General features: G+C 37.1%; 2 protein-coding genes across 6 annotated transcripts in view; one reads left to right on the forward strand and one right to left on the reverse strand.

The window, feature by feature from the left end:
* The window catches only part of LOC111061971 (gastrula zinc finger protein XlCGF17.1-like), a 113,833-nt gene that overhangs the window by 17,155 nt on the left and 82,782 nt on the right, over positions 1-13,896 (reverse strand). For 2 of the 5 annotated variants that reach the window (XR_005570971.1, XM_039425146.1), the window contains exons 3-4: positions 12,664-12,811; positions 9,700-9,963 (exon numbers count right to left, since the gene is read on the reverse strand). The exons of 1 other annotated variant lie outside the window; for it this stretch is intronic. Coding sequence is in view for 3 of the 4 variants with exons in the window: in XM_039425146.1 (XP_039281080.1) it covers positions 9,700-9,963; positions 12,664-12,811 (412 nt within the window). In the remaining variant the exon portion in view is untranslated. Of the gene's footprint in view, positions 1-8,494; positions 9,964-12,663; positions 12,812-13,896 lie in introns of those variants that run through there. 2 more of the 5 variants (XM_039425145.1, XM_039425144.1) reach the window with 1 other exon arrangement.
* Positions 1-13,896, forward strand: part of LOC120350658 — an 81,250-nt gene that overhangs the window by 5,600 nt on the left and 61,754 nt on the right. The window lies entirely within an intron of this gene.

The raw sequence follows: 13,896 nt of genomic DNA on the forward strand, positions 1-13,896 counted from the left end.
TGTCAAAGTGAGAAAATGAGCCGGTGTGAGGGCGAGGGGTTCACTCGGATCCGCGCTCATTTGACATAACGGGCGTGAGTTAAGTACAGCCTCAATTTGAACTAAGACAGTGTTCAATTCTTCGTAAGTCAACAACTGGTTACCAATAACTCGAAACAGGTGTGACTTTACTGATTTTATATTCGCCTCCCAAAGACCGCCGAAGTGAGGTGAACCTGGCGGGATGAAATTCCACTCAATGCTATGATCAGCAAGTTCATTCTGGAGCAGGTTTTGATATTCCTTGGAGTTCAGCATCCGTGACAATTTTATTAGCTCATCATAGGCGCCGACGAAGTTGGTACCATTATCGGAATACATGACCTTACAAGGACCTCGTCGAGCAAGGAAACGGCGAAAAGCTGATAAGAACATTTGGGTCGATAAGTCCGAAACTAATTCAATGTGAACGGCTTTAGTTGCCATACAGACAAAAAGACAAATGTACGATTTAAATATGAAAGGATTCCGACGCCTGGCCATGGTGATTCGAATGGGTCCACCATAATCAACTCCACATTGGACGAATGGTTTAGACGACAGAGTTCTACAGGCTGGCAGATTGCCCATTTTCGGCGGTGTAAGAGTGGGACGATAGTGAAAACACTTGTTACATTTTCGTACATGACTCCTTATAAGGACACGGGCTGATAAAATCCAATATTTTTGTCTCAAAATAGACGCCAATAAATGAGGTCCAGCGTGACAGTGCTTTTCATGAAAATAATCAATCAAAAGCGTGACCAATGGATCATTTTTCGGTAATATAATCGGATGACAGCTGTCATAATTCAACTCAGAATTTTGTAAACGTCCACCCACACGAATAATATCATGATCAAGAAAGGGTGACAGTTGTTGAAGATGAGAAGTACATTCTTTCCCAGCTTTCAATTCCAGTAATTCTTTCGAAAAATGAATTTTTTGTACGACTTTACACAATGTTTTTCCGCCAAATCGAAATCTAATTCATGAGGTTTAGGCAATAGACGAAGTACTTTCAATATTAACACCATGATACGCAATAGACGTTGGTAGTTGGAACAACGAGCAATTAAAAGATGAATCGAATTAATAGATGAATTTTCCGACTGTACTACAGTGACAATTGAGTGAACCTTGACCTCAGGTAGACACTCTATAGGTTCCAGATCGACCTTGACGGGCCAATCACTCTCTTCTAACATTAGCCAAGAGGGGCCAGACCACCACAAATCATGATTAATTATTTCAGAAGGGGATAAACCTCTCGAAATGGGATCAGCTGGGTTTGAATTTCCTGCCACGTGTAACCAGTCGTTGATAGGACAGTCTTGAATTTTCGTAACTCGATTAGCGACGAAAGATTGCCATCTAGATGGACAGCCCCTGATCCAATGTAAGACAACAGTAGAATCCGATAATGCAACAACGCGAGTCACGTGACAACGAAGGCTCAAAACAGAGACAACAACCTGTATTAATTCAGCGAGCAAGAGCGCCGCGCATAATTCAAGCCTAGGTATGGATAAAGTCTTAGATGGCGCGACTTTTGATTTAGCGCACAACAATGTGATAGTTGCAGGTTGCATATCCATTTGAGATTTTATGTAGATCACACCACCATAACCTAAAGTCGATGCATCACAGAAACCAATGACAGTAATTTTCGAATCATTCATCACTCCTAAATGACGTGGTATGAAGAGATTGGACAATAAGGGAACTCCTTCTGACATGTCTCCCATTGAAGCGCAATAGAGGGAGGTACTGAATCGTCCCAATCAAGACCAGCATTCCATAATTGTTTAATTAAACATTTAAGAAACAAAGTTAGGGGTGACAAGAGTCCCAAAGGATCGAAAATGCGTGCTACTACCGATAAAATGTGACGTTTGGTAGGAACAGACTGATTAGGATTCACTGAAAAACAAAACGAATCACTACCAGGTTGCCATTTCAAACCTAGGACAGCCAACAAATTTCCCATCTCGAAATCTTTAGACAAGGCCGATTTTTCATCTTCCGAGAAATCATTCATCAATTCAGGTGAATTGGAACTCCATTTAGTAAGTTCGAATCCGCCTCTCTCGAACAATTCTTTAGCCTGACTACAAAGACGATTTGCTTCACCTAAAGAAGACACACTTGTCACCAAATCATCCATAAACATGTCACTCGGAATACGAGCTTTAGCTTCAGGGAAATTTTCACCTTCTTCTTGAACAAGTTGATGGACAGTTCTGAGAGCTAGAAACGGTGACTCACTCAGACCAAATACGACAGTTTTTAATTCAAAAATTTGTATGGGATCATTGGACGAAAATCTCCATAACAAACGCTGAAATTTGCGACACGATTCATCGACAAGAATCTGTCTATACATCTGCTTTATATCAGCAGTTACAGCGATAGAAAATAACCGAAAATTGACTAACAGAACGAAAATATCCGTTTGCAACTTGGGGCCGATATGAAGTATATCATTCAATGATACTCCAGTAGTAGTTTTCGCGCCTGCGTCAAAGACAATACGCAAAGGCGTTGATTGACTCTGAGTTTTGATTACAGCATGATGAGGTATAAAATAACCACTTTTATCACTCTGATTTTTTATCAATTCCATGTGTCCTTGTTTGAGATAATCCAAGAGGACATCGTGATACACTAAACGCATGTTTGGATCACGTACCAGTCGTTTCTCCAAACTGATGAGTCGACGTTCTGACATAGCATAAGAATCACCAAGACAATCAGGGGATTTTGAAAACGATAATGAGACAACGAATCTACCCGAATTTTCACGACGAACGGACGATGCAAAATCCTTCTCGCATTCCAACTCATCAGCAGTGAGTTGTTTTCCTACATCTGGAACGCTTTCCACTTCCCAAAATTTTCGAACTAACTTATCCAACGGTGATGTTAGACAAGTCATCAAACACGTTGAATTTTCTGAAGATTGAGTTAAAATAGGGGCTCTACCCATCAAAATATAACCGAAAACACTTTCCAAGGCCATCAAATAATTCGAATCAATTTCCACACGACCATTTCGGAAAATATGGGGCACTAATTCAGCTCCTATAATAGCGTCAATTTCGCTGGGAATGTGATAACTTTCATCAGCAAGTCGAAGACCAAACAAATTTGATAATTTAGAATTATCAATTTTACTAGTGGGAAGCTGTTCCATGATTTTTTCGACAACTAATGGTTCAATGGAAAATTTAACACTAGAATCGAGTCGAGATTGAAGCGTGACAAAAGTACGACCAAAAACTGATTGCGAATTTCCGCCAAAACCATTCACAATTAATTGGAAAGGAGAAATCGATAGTTGCAATTTACGACAAAGTTTACGAGTAATGAAATGACTTTGACTAGCTGAATCAACTAAAACTCTTATTTTGTGCAATCTACCTCTCTTATCAGGTACCTCGACTTGAGCAGTTGATAGTAGAACACTATACGGTGCCGACTTCGAATCGATAGAACAACAGGTAATAGTATTATTTTCTACCTTTTTCGCATCCGAATTTGATGACGAATTTGAAGCATTTCCGAAATGTAAAAGCGAATTATGCTTCTGACTACATTCCTCGCAGTTGGAAGAAGTACAATCTTTACTACGATGGGCTGGCGAGAAACATTTCAAACAGCAACCCTTCTCCTTAACAAAACGAAAACGGTCCCAAGGTGATAACTGACGAAAAAGACGACAATTGATCAATTTATGATTTGTCATTGAACATTTCAGACATTCTGATATTTTTACCGGTGATTTGGTCACTTGCGAATTCGATTGAACAACCAACACTTTGGATTTTGGTATTGGTTTCACTACTGGCTTGCATTGTTTAGACGATTCGTCATGCGGTAACGATTTAATCTGCCTTTCGATGAATGAAACAAAATCAGTATATGTGGGATCATCCTTAGTATGAACTGAAGCTTCAAATGCCTTTCGAGAAACAGGATCTAAAATTTTCAACGCTTGGAACAGAAATATTGCATCAGATACATCTTCACCTCGTAGGCGTTTTAAAGCAGTAATTGAACCACAGAACTGATCGACTATAGAAACTAAACCTGCACGAGACTCAGATTTTAGACAATTGAATTCGAAAATTTGTTTCAAGTACACATTTGAGAGTGAGCAGGGGTCATTGAACCGCTTAATTAATGCATCCCAAATAATTTCATAATTATTAGCAATAGGTGGTAGATGACGTGAAATATTAGCCGCTTCTCCAGATAGTTTGGACACCAGATATTGGACCTTTTGTTGATTTGGAATCGATTTGTTGTCATGAATCATGCATTTAAACATTTCGTAGAATACCGCCCATTTTGATTGATCTCCGTCGAACACAGGAATTTCAATTTTCGGTAAAATATTAGACGAATCCTTATTGGAAGATACAGGTTGAGCCGGGGTAGAAACACTAGGTACAACCTGACTGCGTTTTTTCAATTCACTAGCAATTGCTTCCATATGTTCGAACATTTCCATATGTGAACTACTAAATTTGGGTACAAATTCCGGGTCTTTTTCCATTTCAAGCTCCTGTATTTCCATTTCAACAGCTTCATAATCCTGAACAGTTTTAAGAGTGGAACTATAGAGAATTAGAAATTGTTTAGCACTAGCTTCTTCTTTTAAAGCCTTTTTCGACAATTCGAAAGTACGTTGAATACGATAGAAATATTGCTCAAGTTTAGCTCGTTTGAGCTTTAACTTCTTTTCACTCATGATTGGATATTGGAAAGGTCTTAATGATTTTCATTTACTAATTTTCGAATAAAATTACGAATGCAACAATGAACGATTTTCATTGATGATTCAAGCAAGCAAAATGATAATGTTAGTACAAATTGAACAGAGAAAGCTCAATAGATGAAGCAAGCTAAGCGATAACGTTATCAGCATTGCAAAGTAACGGTTCCGATCGGACAATAGAGATAAGAGTGAACCAACTTGATCGGCTCAATTCATAATGTACAAACAGGTTTGAACCCTAGCATGCACAAACGATTTACAATAAAATTGGATAAGTGCTTGCCAAATATTTGAATAAAAATAGCCAATAAAATCTGGCCTGGTGGACCAGTGTAAACTCTAAGGTTCAACTTTAAGAAATTTATATTAATTTAAAATACAATATCTATACTTGATGTATAACTAATAATATCTAACTATGATGTTATTTTGAAAATAATAAATCAAGTAGCTCTGAATATATGTTTTCAGAAAATATTTATTTGTACAGAAATGTGTGGAACATGTCATTCGGTAAACCAGTTTGCTTCCATGACAAAATGAAACTGTGTTGACATTTCTGAAAATATCTTTAAAAACAAAAAAATGTAGAACAATGATTTAATCTTTTTTTATTTTTATAATGGTTAACGTTTGACGATATAGTCATCAGAATCATGTTTCTATCTACTAAATATCAGCTTAATGTATTTACTGTACATCGTGAGCCTTATCTACACCAAGTGCGCAATGCAAAATGTTACTGTGAAAACGACATTATAAACAATCAAGTACAGCAGTACCTACGAAGGCTAGTCAATATGTAAGGTTTATTACCTTGGTCAATAAGAGTAATAGGGCTTTTGGAACTCAATTATCATTCTTAGTTTTTATTTAAATCCTCAGTAAATTCTATACATGAAGATAATACTAAAAGTTATTAATACTATTAAGTATATAGTGTAATATTTTGAATGTACTGAACATAAATGTCATGTATTATTTTGTTTAATTACCCATGCCAATATAAATTATGAATTATTAATTAAAAAATCTTGTAGATTCACATAATATAAATACCTATACACATTACCCAGCAAATCAAGACTAATTTCCTAACTTAAGAGAATTCATCTCTATAGCATGGAGCAGGGTTTCACCAAGGACACTATCATATTCAGAAATCTACTGAAAGTGAGAGCTCCACAAGTGTTTCTAGACATCGGCAAGGATGGTGAAGCCAGGTTAAGGCTGACTATAGTGAGGTTCATGTTATTATGGCAGTGAAGGAAGATAGCAGAACAGCGTTGCCAATTCTCTGCTTTGTCACTGTCTTCTATAGAGGATATCTGATACTGATATAATATCTGATGATGTAGTATTAACAGGAGAATCTTTGTTTAGAGTGATCAATTATATTTTATTCCTCATGAAAATATATTTGCCAAAGCTTAAATACTAAATTCTCACAATTATTGAGATTGAATATTTTGTTAATTGATTATAATTCTACATGGTTAGAAAAGGATCTGGAAATGTTGCAGAACTAGAAAAGGATAGAGCTTTCTGCTTTAAAGTATGATAGACAGGAAAGCAACACCAATGTTAATCAAATACTGCCATTAAGACGTGGACCTCACTAAAGGAGAGCTAATGAGGGAGAAGCAGAGGATCAAGCTGCATGACGTCGAGTTGATGGTGGGGCAAAATATCAACATGATACTATTTCATCAAATGACTTGATAATTTTATTGTGGATGATGACCATGTGAACAGGTAATGCTTGTTAGTAGGTAATGGAAAGTGCGAGGTTGATTTCATAAGGCTGGCCACTAACGGTGAGACATGCATGATACACATATTGTCATAGATTGTTGTGTCATCACAGCAAAAGACTTCCAGCAAAATTTGTTGAGGTTAGGTTTGTGTAACTCCAAATTTATGTTTTTACTTTCCTTGCCCTATTACCATAGGTAAGGAAAGTATTGCTTTCCGAAAAAATTAAAGTACCCCAATTTCTAAATTTCTATACGTTTCAAGGTCCCCTGAGTCCAAAAAAGTGGTTTTGGGTATTGATCTGTATGTGTGTATGTGTATGAGTGTATGTGCGTCTGTGTACACGATATCGCATCTCCCCTTCAACAGAATGACTTGAAATTTGGAACTTAGGGTCCTTACAATATAAGGATCCGACACGAACAATTTCGATCGAATGCAATTCAAGATGGCGGCTAAAATGGAGAAAATGTTGTCAAAAACAGGATTTTTCGCGATTTTCTCAAAAACGGCTCCAACGATTTTGATTAAATTCATACCTAAAATAGTTATTGATAAGCTCTATAAACTGCCATAAGTCCCAAACCTGTAAAAATTTCAGGAGCTCCGTCCCATCTATGCAAAGTTTGATTCTAGATTCTCAATTATCAGGCTTCAGATACAATTTAAACAACAATTTCGAGTGAAAAAGATTGAGCATGAAAATCTCTACAATTAATGTCCTGCAACATTTTCACCTAAAATTGAAAATAAGCTGGAAATTCGAGAAAATGTGATTAGCCAATTACAAACTGTTGGCAACTGTTGATTCTATTAAATCATTCACTATGGAGAGAAAGCAGACCTCGTATGTCTCCAGCGTTATTGTCCTGTCACCAGCTGGCTCAGTTTATAAGTAGACTTGAGATGCGCGGGAATACTAGCGTCAGGTGAACAATTCTCATAACGGCAAGAAAAGTTGTGTGAGTGCGCCACACCAGATTTTTAATTTTTTCTTTGTTGCACTATTTGAGTTTAAATTTTCATTTATCTAAAAAAAACAAAAAAAAAACAGGTCAGGTGACCTTTGGTCACCGGTAGGGGTCACTAAGAGGACGAACCGAACACCACTTGATCTGGAGGCAGACCGGAGTCAGTGACAAAGGCTCGTCTGGAAGACACTAGGAGACCATTTCTGACAAGTTTTGACCTGTTGCCATGCACTACAACGACGGTGATGACTGCCACTACTCTCCCACCACTCCTAGCGACTCCCCTCCCTCCAGGTAGTGCTAAAGCATGGCCTATCACCTCTTAGGGTACAACCACACTGAAAGCGGAGCGTGGCGTGGCGTGGTCAGAGCGTTCATGATACACACAGGAAGCGTGAAGCGTCTAGAAAATGGCGTTGTCCAAGTTTGCACGGATATTACTTTGTAAAAACAATATTACTTGAAGTATTGTATTTTAGCTAATCCTGCGAGGACAGAGTGGGTTAATGGAATTAATTTGAATCGTAGACTATTTGTTGAATATCACCATCTGTTTAATGTTTTAAGAAAGCATGAGTCCCGATTTTTTGAGTAGCCTACTACATGCGAATGTCAACTTCAACCTTTGATTATATTTTGACGAGAGTGGAGCCTGATTTGGAAAAACAAGTCACTAATAATTAGAATTTTAATTCCAATTATTAGAGGAATCCAATATCTGCTGAAGAAAGCCTTTTAATTAAAAATTAATTACAAAGTTTAAAAGTGTATGTTTCTTCAGTGGTTCCAAATTTATTTCATAATAAATCTCTGTCTCTCTCTCTCTCTCTCTATATATATATATATATATATATATATATATATATATATATATATATATTGTAGTAAATTTATTAATTCAAGCCATCTAAATTCAAAATTCATAGTTTTCATGTTTATTTTGGACTAAAATTGTATAAAAAGGACTTTGTCACCTATAAATTTGGAAGAAAAATAGCACAAGGACTACTTTATTATTTTATCTACCAATGCTATTACATGAGTGTCATAAAAAATTGAATTAAATGGATTAGAATAGCCTTGCATTTGATTTCAAAGTGCAATAGATGAATGTTCTCTTTTGAATAAGCAAATAATACACATTACAGGGGAATTTGGGCAAACATTAAATTTAATATAATAGTGTACTAGTAGATGGTAATAGAAAATGTAGTAGAACAAGTGCATTATTATGTACAAGAGTAGACTACTAGTATGTACATCAGTATGCAACTCGCGCTTTGACGCTCCAAAAAACAAACCAGCTTGCTCCAAAATTTGACGCTCCGCTCCGCTCTGCGAGTAGACGCTTGCAGTGTGTTTTAGCTCATTACTTAACATATTGTTCACGACGCTCCTCAACGCCACGCCACGATCCGCTTTCAGTGTGGTTGTAGCCTTTAGCTGTGATGACACGACAATGTATGGACGACATTTGTGTGCACACACATGTTCAACACACTTGTCCTGTTATTACTGACCACCTTACTGGGAACACAGTAAAATGAATTTGAATGAGCACACGTAAAGTCAGAAATTTTCAGCTAGTAGTTGTTTCTCCTTTATGATGTGTTCTTATATGTCTTTTCAAATTACTTGATCGAGCACATTTATAGTCACAATACTTGCAGCTGAAAGGTGTTTCTCCTGTATGTGTTCTGATATGTCTTGTCAAAGCACTTGATAGAGCACATTTATAGTCACAATACTCGCAGCTGAAAGGTGTTTCTCCTGTATGTGTTCTAATATGTTCCTTCAAAGTACCAGATTGAGCACATTTATAATCACAATACTCGCAGCTGAAAGGTGTTTCTCCTGTATGTGTTCTGATATGCCTTTTCAAAGTACCAGATTGAGCACATTTATAGTCACAATACTCGCAGCTGAAAGGTGTTTCTCCTGTATGTGTTCTGATATGTGATTTCAAATCACTTGATCGAGCACATTTATAGTCACAATACTCGCAGCTGAAAGGTGTTTCTCCTGTATGAGTTTTGATATGATTCATCAAAGCACTTGATTGAGCACATTTATAGTCACATAGCTCACAACTGAAAGGTCTTTCTCCTGTATGTGTTCTGATATGTTCCTTCAAATGACCAGATTGAGTACATTTATAGTCGCAATACTCACAACTGAAAGGCTTTTCCCCAGTGTGTTTTCTCATGTGTCTCTTCCAATTAGTAATCGATGGAGTTTTATAGCTGCAGTCAGCACAGCTGTAGAGCTTGATCATTTTGCCAGCCACAGATGGCTCAGTGCACTCTTCCATGGGAGAGATTGAATGTGCATTCAGTCCACCCACTTCTGTTGCATTGGCAGTTTCAGATGTGCTGCAGTTTGAAGGCCACATCTCCGTTTCACTCTCCACTGAACATCCTTCTGCCTCTTGCTCAACTGCAAACACCGATAATGTAGCTTGTAAATGATTGAAGCAGAAAAAAAGACAATAAAGTGATGATAGAATATAGTGTAAAACACTCACACAATTTTCCTTGCCTCACCTCAATCATACCTCACTATTTACCAATTGATACAATAGTTTATACAAACCAAGAGTTTTGCAGCCGATTGTAGAAATAGTATATACATAAAACAAATTATAGTGTTAAATATTGGGTTAGATTATGAACAATCAGAGAAATGATAATAACAAATGAATTATGCCATGAGCTATTTTTTTATTGAATAATGATCCATGATTGCTAATCCAGAACATGGTTTTCTCTCAATTGACATACATATAGGTTGAATTATCTGAAAATTATTGGTTATGTAAATGGCTGCCTATCTTTTTTGTTACAAAACATGAAAATACTGTTAAATGAATAGGAAATTTCACCTGTGTTTTGACACAAACTGTAAGAAATGTGCATCAAAATTAAAACTATAAACTGGCATGAAATTGTGAGCTCTAGTTTGATGAGTGGGGCATCCACTATTCATCGACTACTCAGAAGAACAACATGACTACAATTGGCAAACACAGCACATTATTACATATCAGTTGTGCTGGAAATAGGATGATAATCTGTAGTGAACACAAGTAATCAAGTGAAGGGCAATTTATTGGAAGAATAAGACGTTGATGTTGTCAATACCACTATGTATATAGTGGTATATAATATATCCTCACATACAATCAAATTATTGAAGGAATGTGTATAAATGCAACTTATACCTAAAACTGTCGCTAAGGCGATCACACCTGACAGTCATTACCCCACATAATAAATTATTCCTTCATTTCCTTTTTTACTTTCCTTGCCCTATTACCATAGGTAAGGGAAGTATTGCTTTCCAAAAAAAATTAAGGTACCCCAATTCTAAATTTCTTTTCGTTTCAAGGTCCCCCAAGTCCAAAAAAGTGGTTTTTGGATCTGTATGTGTATGTGTATGTGTATGAGTGTATGTGTTTCTGTGTACACAATATTTCATCTCCCAATTAACGGAATGACTTGAAATTTGGAGCTTAAGGTCCTTACAATATAAGCATCCGACACAAATGCAATTTTCGATTGAATGCAATTCAAGATGGCAGCTGAAATGGCGAAAATGTTGTCAAAAACAGGGGTTTTCGCGATTTTCTCGAAAACGGCTCCAACGATTTAGATAATATTTATACCTGAAATAGTCATTGATACAATAGCTCTATCAACTGCCACAAGTCCCATATCTGTACAAATTTCAGGAGCTCCGCCCCATCTATGCAAAGTTTGATTTTAGTTTCCCAATTATCAGGCTTCAAATAGCCTACAATTTAAACAAAAAAATTCAAGTGAAAAAGATTGAGCATGAAAATCTCTACAAGTTATGTTCAGTAACATTTTACCTAAATTTGAAAATAAGCACGAAAATCGAGAAAATGGTTGAGTTCAAAGCCACTGATCAATTCAATCGGGGTTTTTTTACGTTCAGTAAAAACCTGATCACAGATTAGTGATCACAGATGAACCACAGAATGAAAAGTCGGCTAGTATCTTGACGCCATAATCCGCCATCTTGAAAGAAAGTGTAGCATTGTAATACAGCAGTAGTTTTAATTTCTAACAAGATGATGCAGTCATGTGTTGTGGTCTTGGTGCACTCAAATCTTGGTTAGATTGATACCTTCCATTTTGTGTGTATTCTGTGGCTGAACGGTTGCTCATGAGTCATGACTGACAGATGTTTCCCCTGTTGATCATATTTTGTAAACAAAACTAGAACTTAATCTATTTCATTGTAATCAATTAAAATGGAAAACGATCAGGTGATTGGAGTAGTTTTAAATGCTTTGTAAAATATTTTAAATGTTATTGAATTTATGTAATCATGCATTTCTCTGCTCCCAAATACATTATAATGGAGTCCACCATTTGTAAACAACCTCATATTCAGCCATGTCTGTTTACGTTCAGCTACTCTATTTACGTTCTTTTCCATCGCTGGAAAAGTACGATTAACTGATCAGTGAACGAACCAGATATGACGTATTTTTTTCTTATCAGTTAGACCAAAGACCTTGAAGAGGTATAAGCGCACAATACCTATGCCTTCCCAATGCTCTTACTTGAAATTAAAGGTTCCATTGAGGTATATAAGCACTAGATATTATATAATATATATTTTTTGTAATATTATAGATCACAAAAATCTTCAAGATCTTTAGTATATAATAATCTTTCAGGCTGTCCCCTTAATGGCCGATTTCAATTCCAAATAATCTAGCGCTGCATGTGAGTCTATGCATTGTTCAACGACAAAACAGTACTTCGTTCAGAGCCACGTTCACTCACCGATCTCATCGTTCACTCACCGATCAGTGGCTTTGAACTCAACCATGGTTGTGATTATTCAATTGCAAACTGTTGGCAACTGTTGATTCTATTGAATCATTCACTATGAAGAGATAGCAGACCTCGTGTGTCTCCAGCGTTATTTCCTGTCACCAGCTGGCTCAGATCTTTGAATAGTAGACTTGAGATGCGCGTGAACACTGGCGTCAGGTGATCAATATTCATAACGGCAAGGAAAGTTGTGTGAGTGCGCCACACCAGATTTTGTGTTATTATCATTGATGAATAAAACTGATTGAAATAATAACAAGAATTTCACCATATTCTTCCTCTTTGATGAATATTAGATTATAGCCAGGGATTAGATAATGTTGTTGGCTGAAATCATCATCAGTTGGAGAGCATGCAGTGCTGCACTCTGGCGCTGGTTCTTGGCTGCTATCATTCTCCTGCTTAACTCTCGCCATCTGCAATATTGACATCACAAACAATGAGAAGACAATCGATTATTGTTACACTTCATGTAAAAGACACAAATATTGGTGAAGGAGCAGCAGCTACTGAGTTTGATAGCTGTCTGATAGAGTTATAATTATCACGATAATTCCAGTTTAATGACAGTAATTGTACTGGTTCTTAACTATTATGAAATTTCAAGCTAAAGCCAGCCATTCACGTTAAGGTTTGCCAGAGAGCTACAACTGTACAGATATTCGACTGCACTCTGCAGTACACCTGGACAGGCAAGAAATACTACTGTGCGCTGAGTGAGTGAGGGGTAGTTGAAGTTGAAATAGAAGCAATCAAGTTATGCTCTCTAGATCTAGATAAACTGATTGCAAGTTTGGTGGGTGTAAACAGAAAACAGACAAGAACGCTAGTCAAACTACTTACAACTTACTGTATGGACTTTCTTCTATATTCATATACTTATAGTAGTCCAGGCAACGAAGACATAATAGGGGAAGAAATTCATGTAAAAGCCGAAATTGGTACAGTTGTAGGGGAAGGCTTCTTAAACAACATACTAAAAGTACTGACCGGTTGGGGTGGAGCTAAGGGGGGAGGGGGGTCTAGAGGTGCATTTTTTCGGTTTTTAGAGAATAACTCAAAAACTATGGCCTCCAGGAAAAAGGTTGTCATTAGTGAAATTAAACTACGTAAAATTCTCTACAAAAAAGGTCCTATGCCTTTTTTTGATAGGATTAATAATAGTGAATGCACCTTTACATTATGTAATTTTAGCTAACTTTTTATGAGGGGTGATATTAAGATTAACATTATGGTGGCTCTCAAGATTGCGACTAGAGTCGAGTCTCTTCTCGACCTGATTCACGTAAGTGTGAGTTGCCCCCTGTGGGTTGGGGGAGCTTTGAGTCGAACATCATACTCAAGAATGTTTTGAAAACCAGAATTCACCCACAGTATCACTGCTTGTCGTAGGAGGCGACCAAAAGGGACCCCAAGGCAACTCCAGAAGTTGCCTTGCCTTCAAACTCACGGGATCTGCCCCATCAGGGCAGTTTCGGAGGGGCAAAAAGAAAAACCCATG

Source organism: Nilaparvata lugens, chromosome 3 (genome assembly GCF_014356525.2).
Source record: "Nilaparvata lugens isolate BPH chromosome 3, ASM1435652v1, whole genome shotgun sequence".
Classification (NCBI taxonomy): Eukaryota; Metazoa; Arthropoda; class Insecta; order Hemiptera; family Delphacidae; genus Nilaparvata; species Nilaparvata lugens.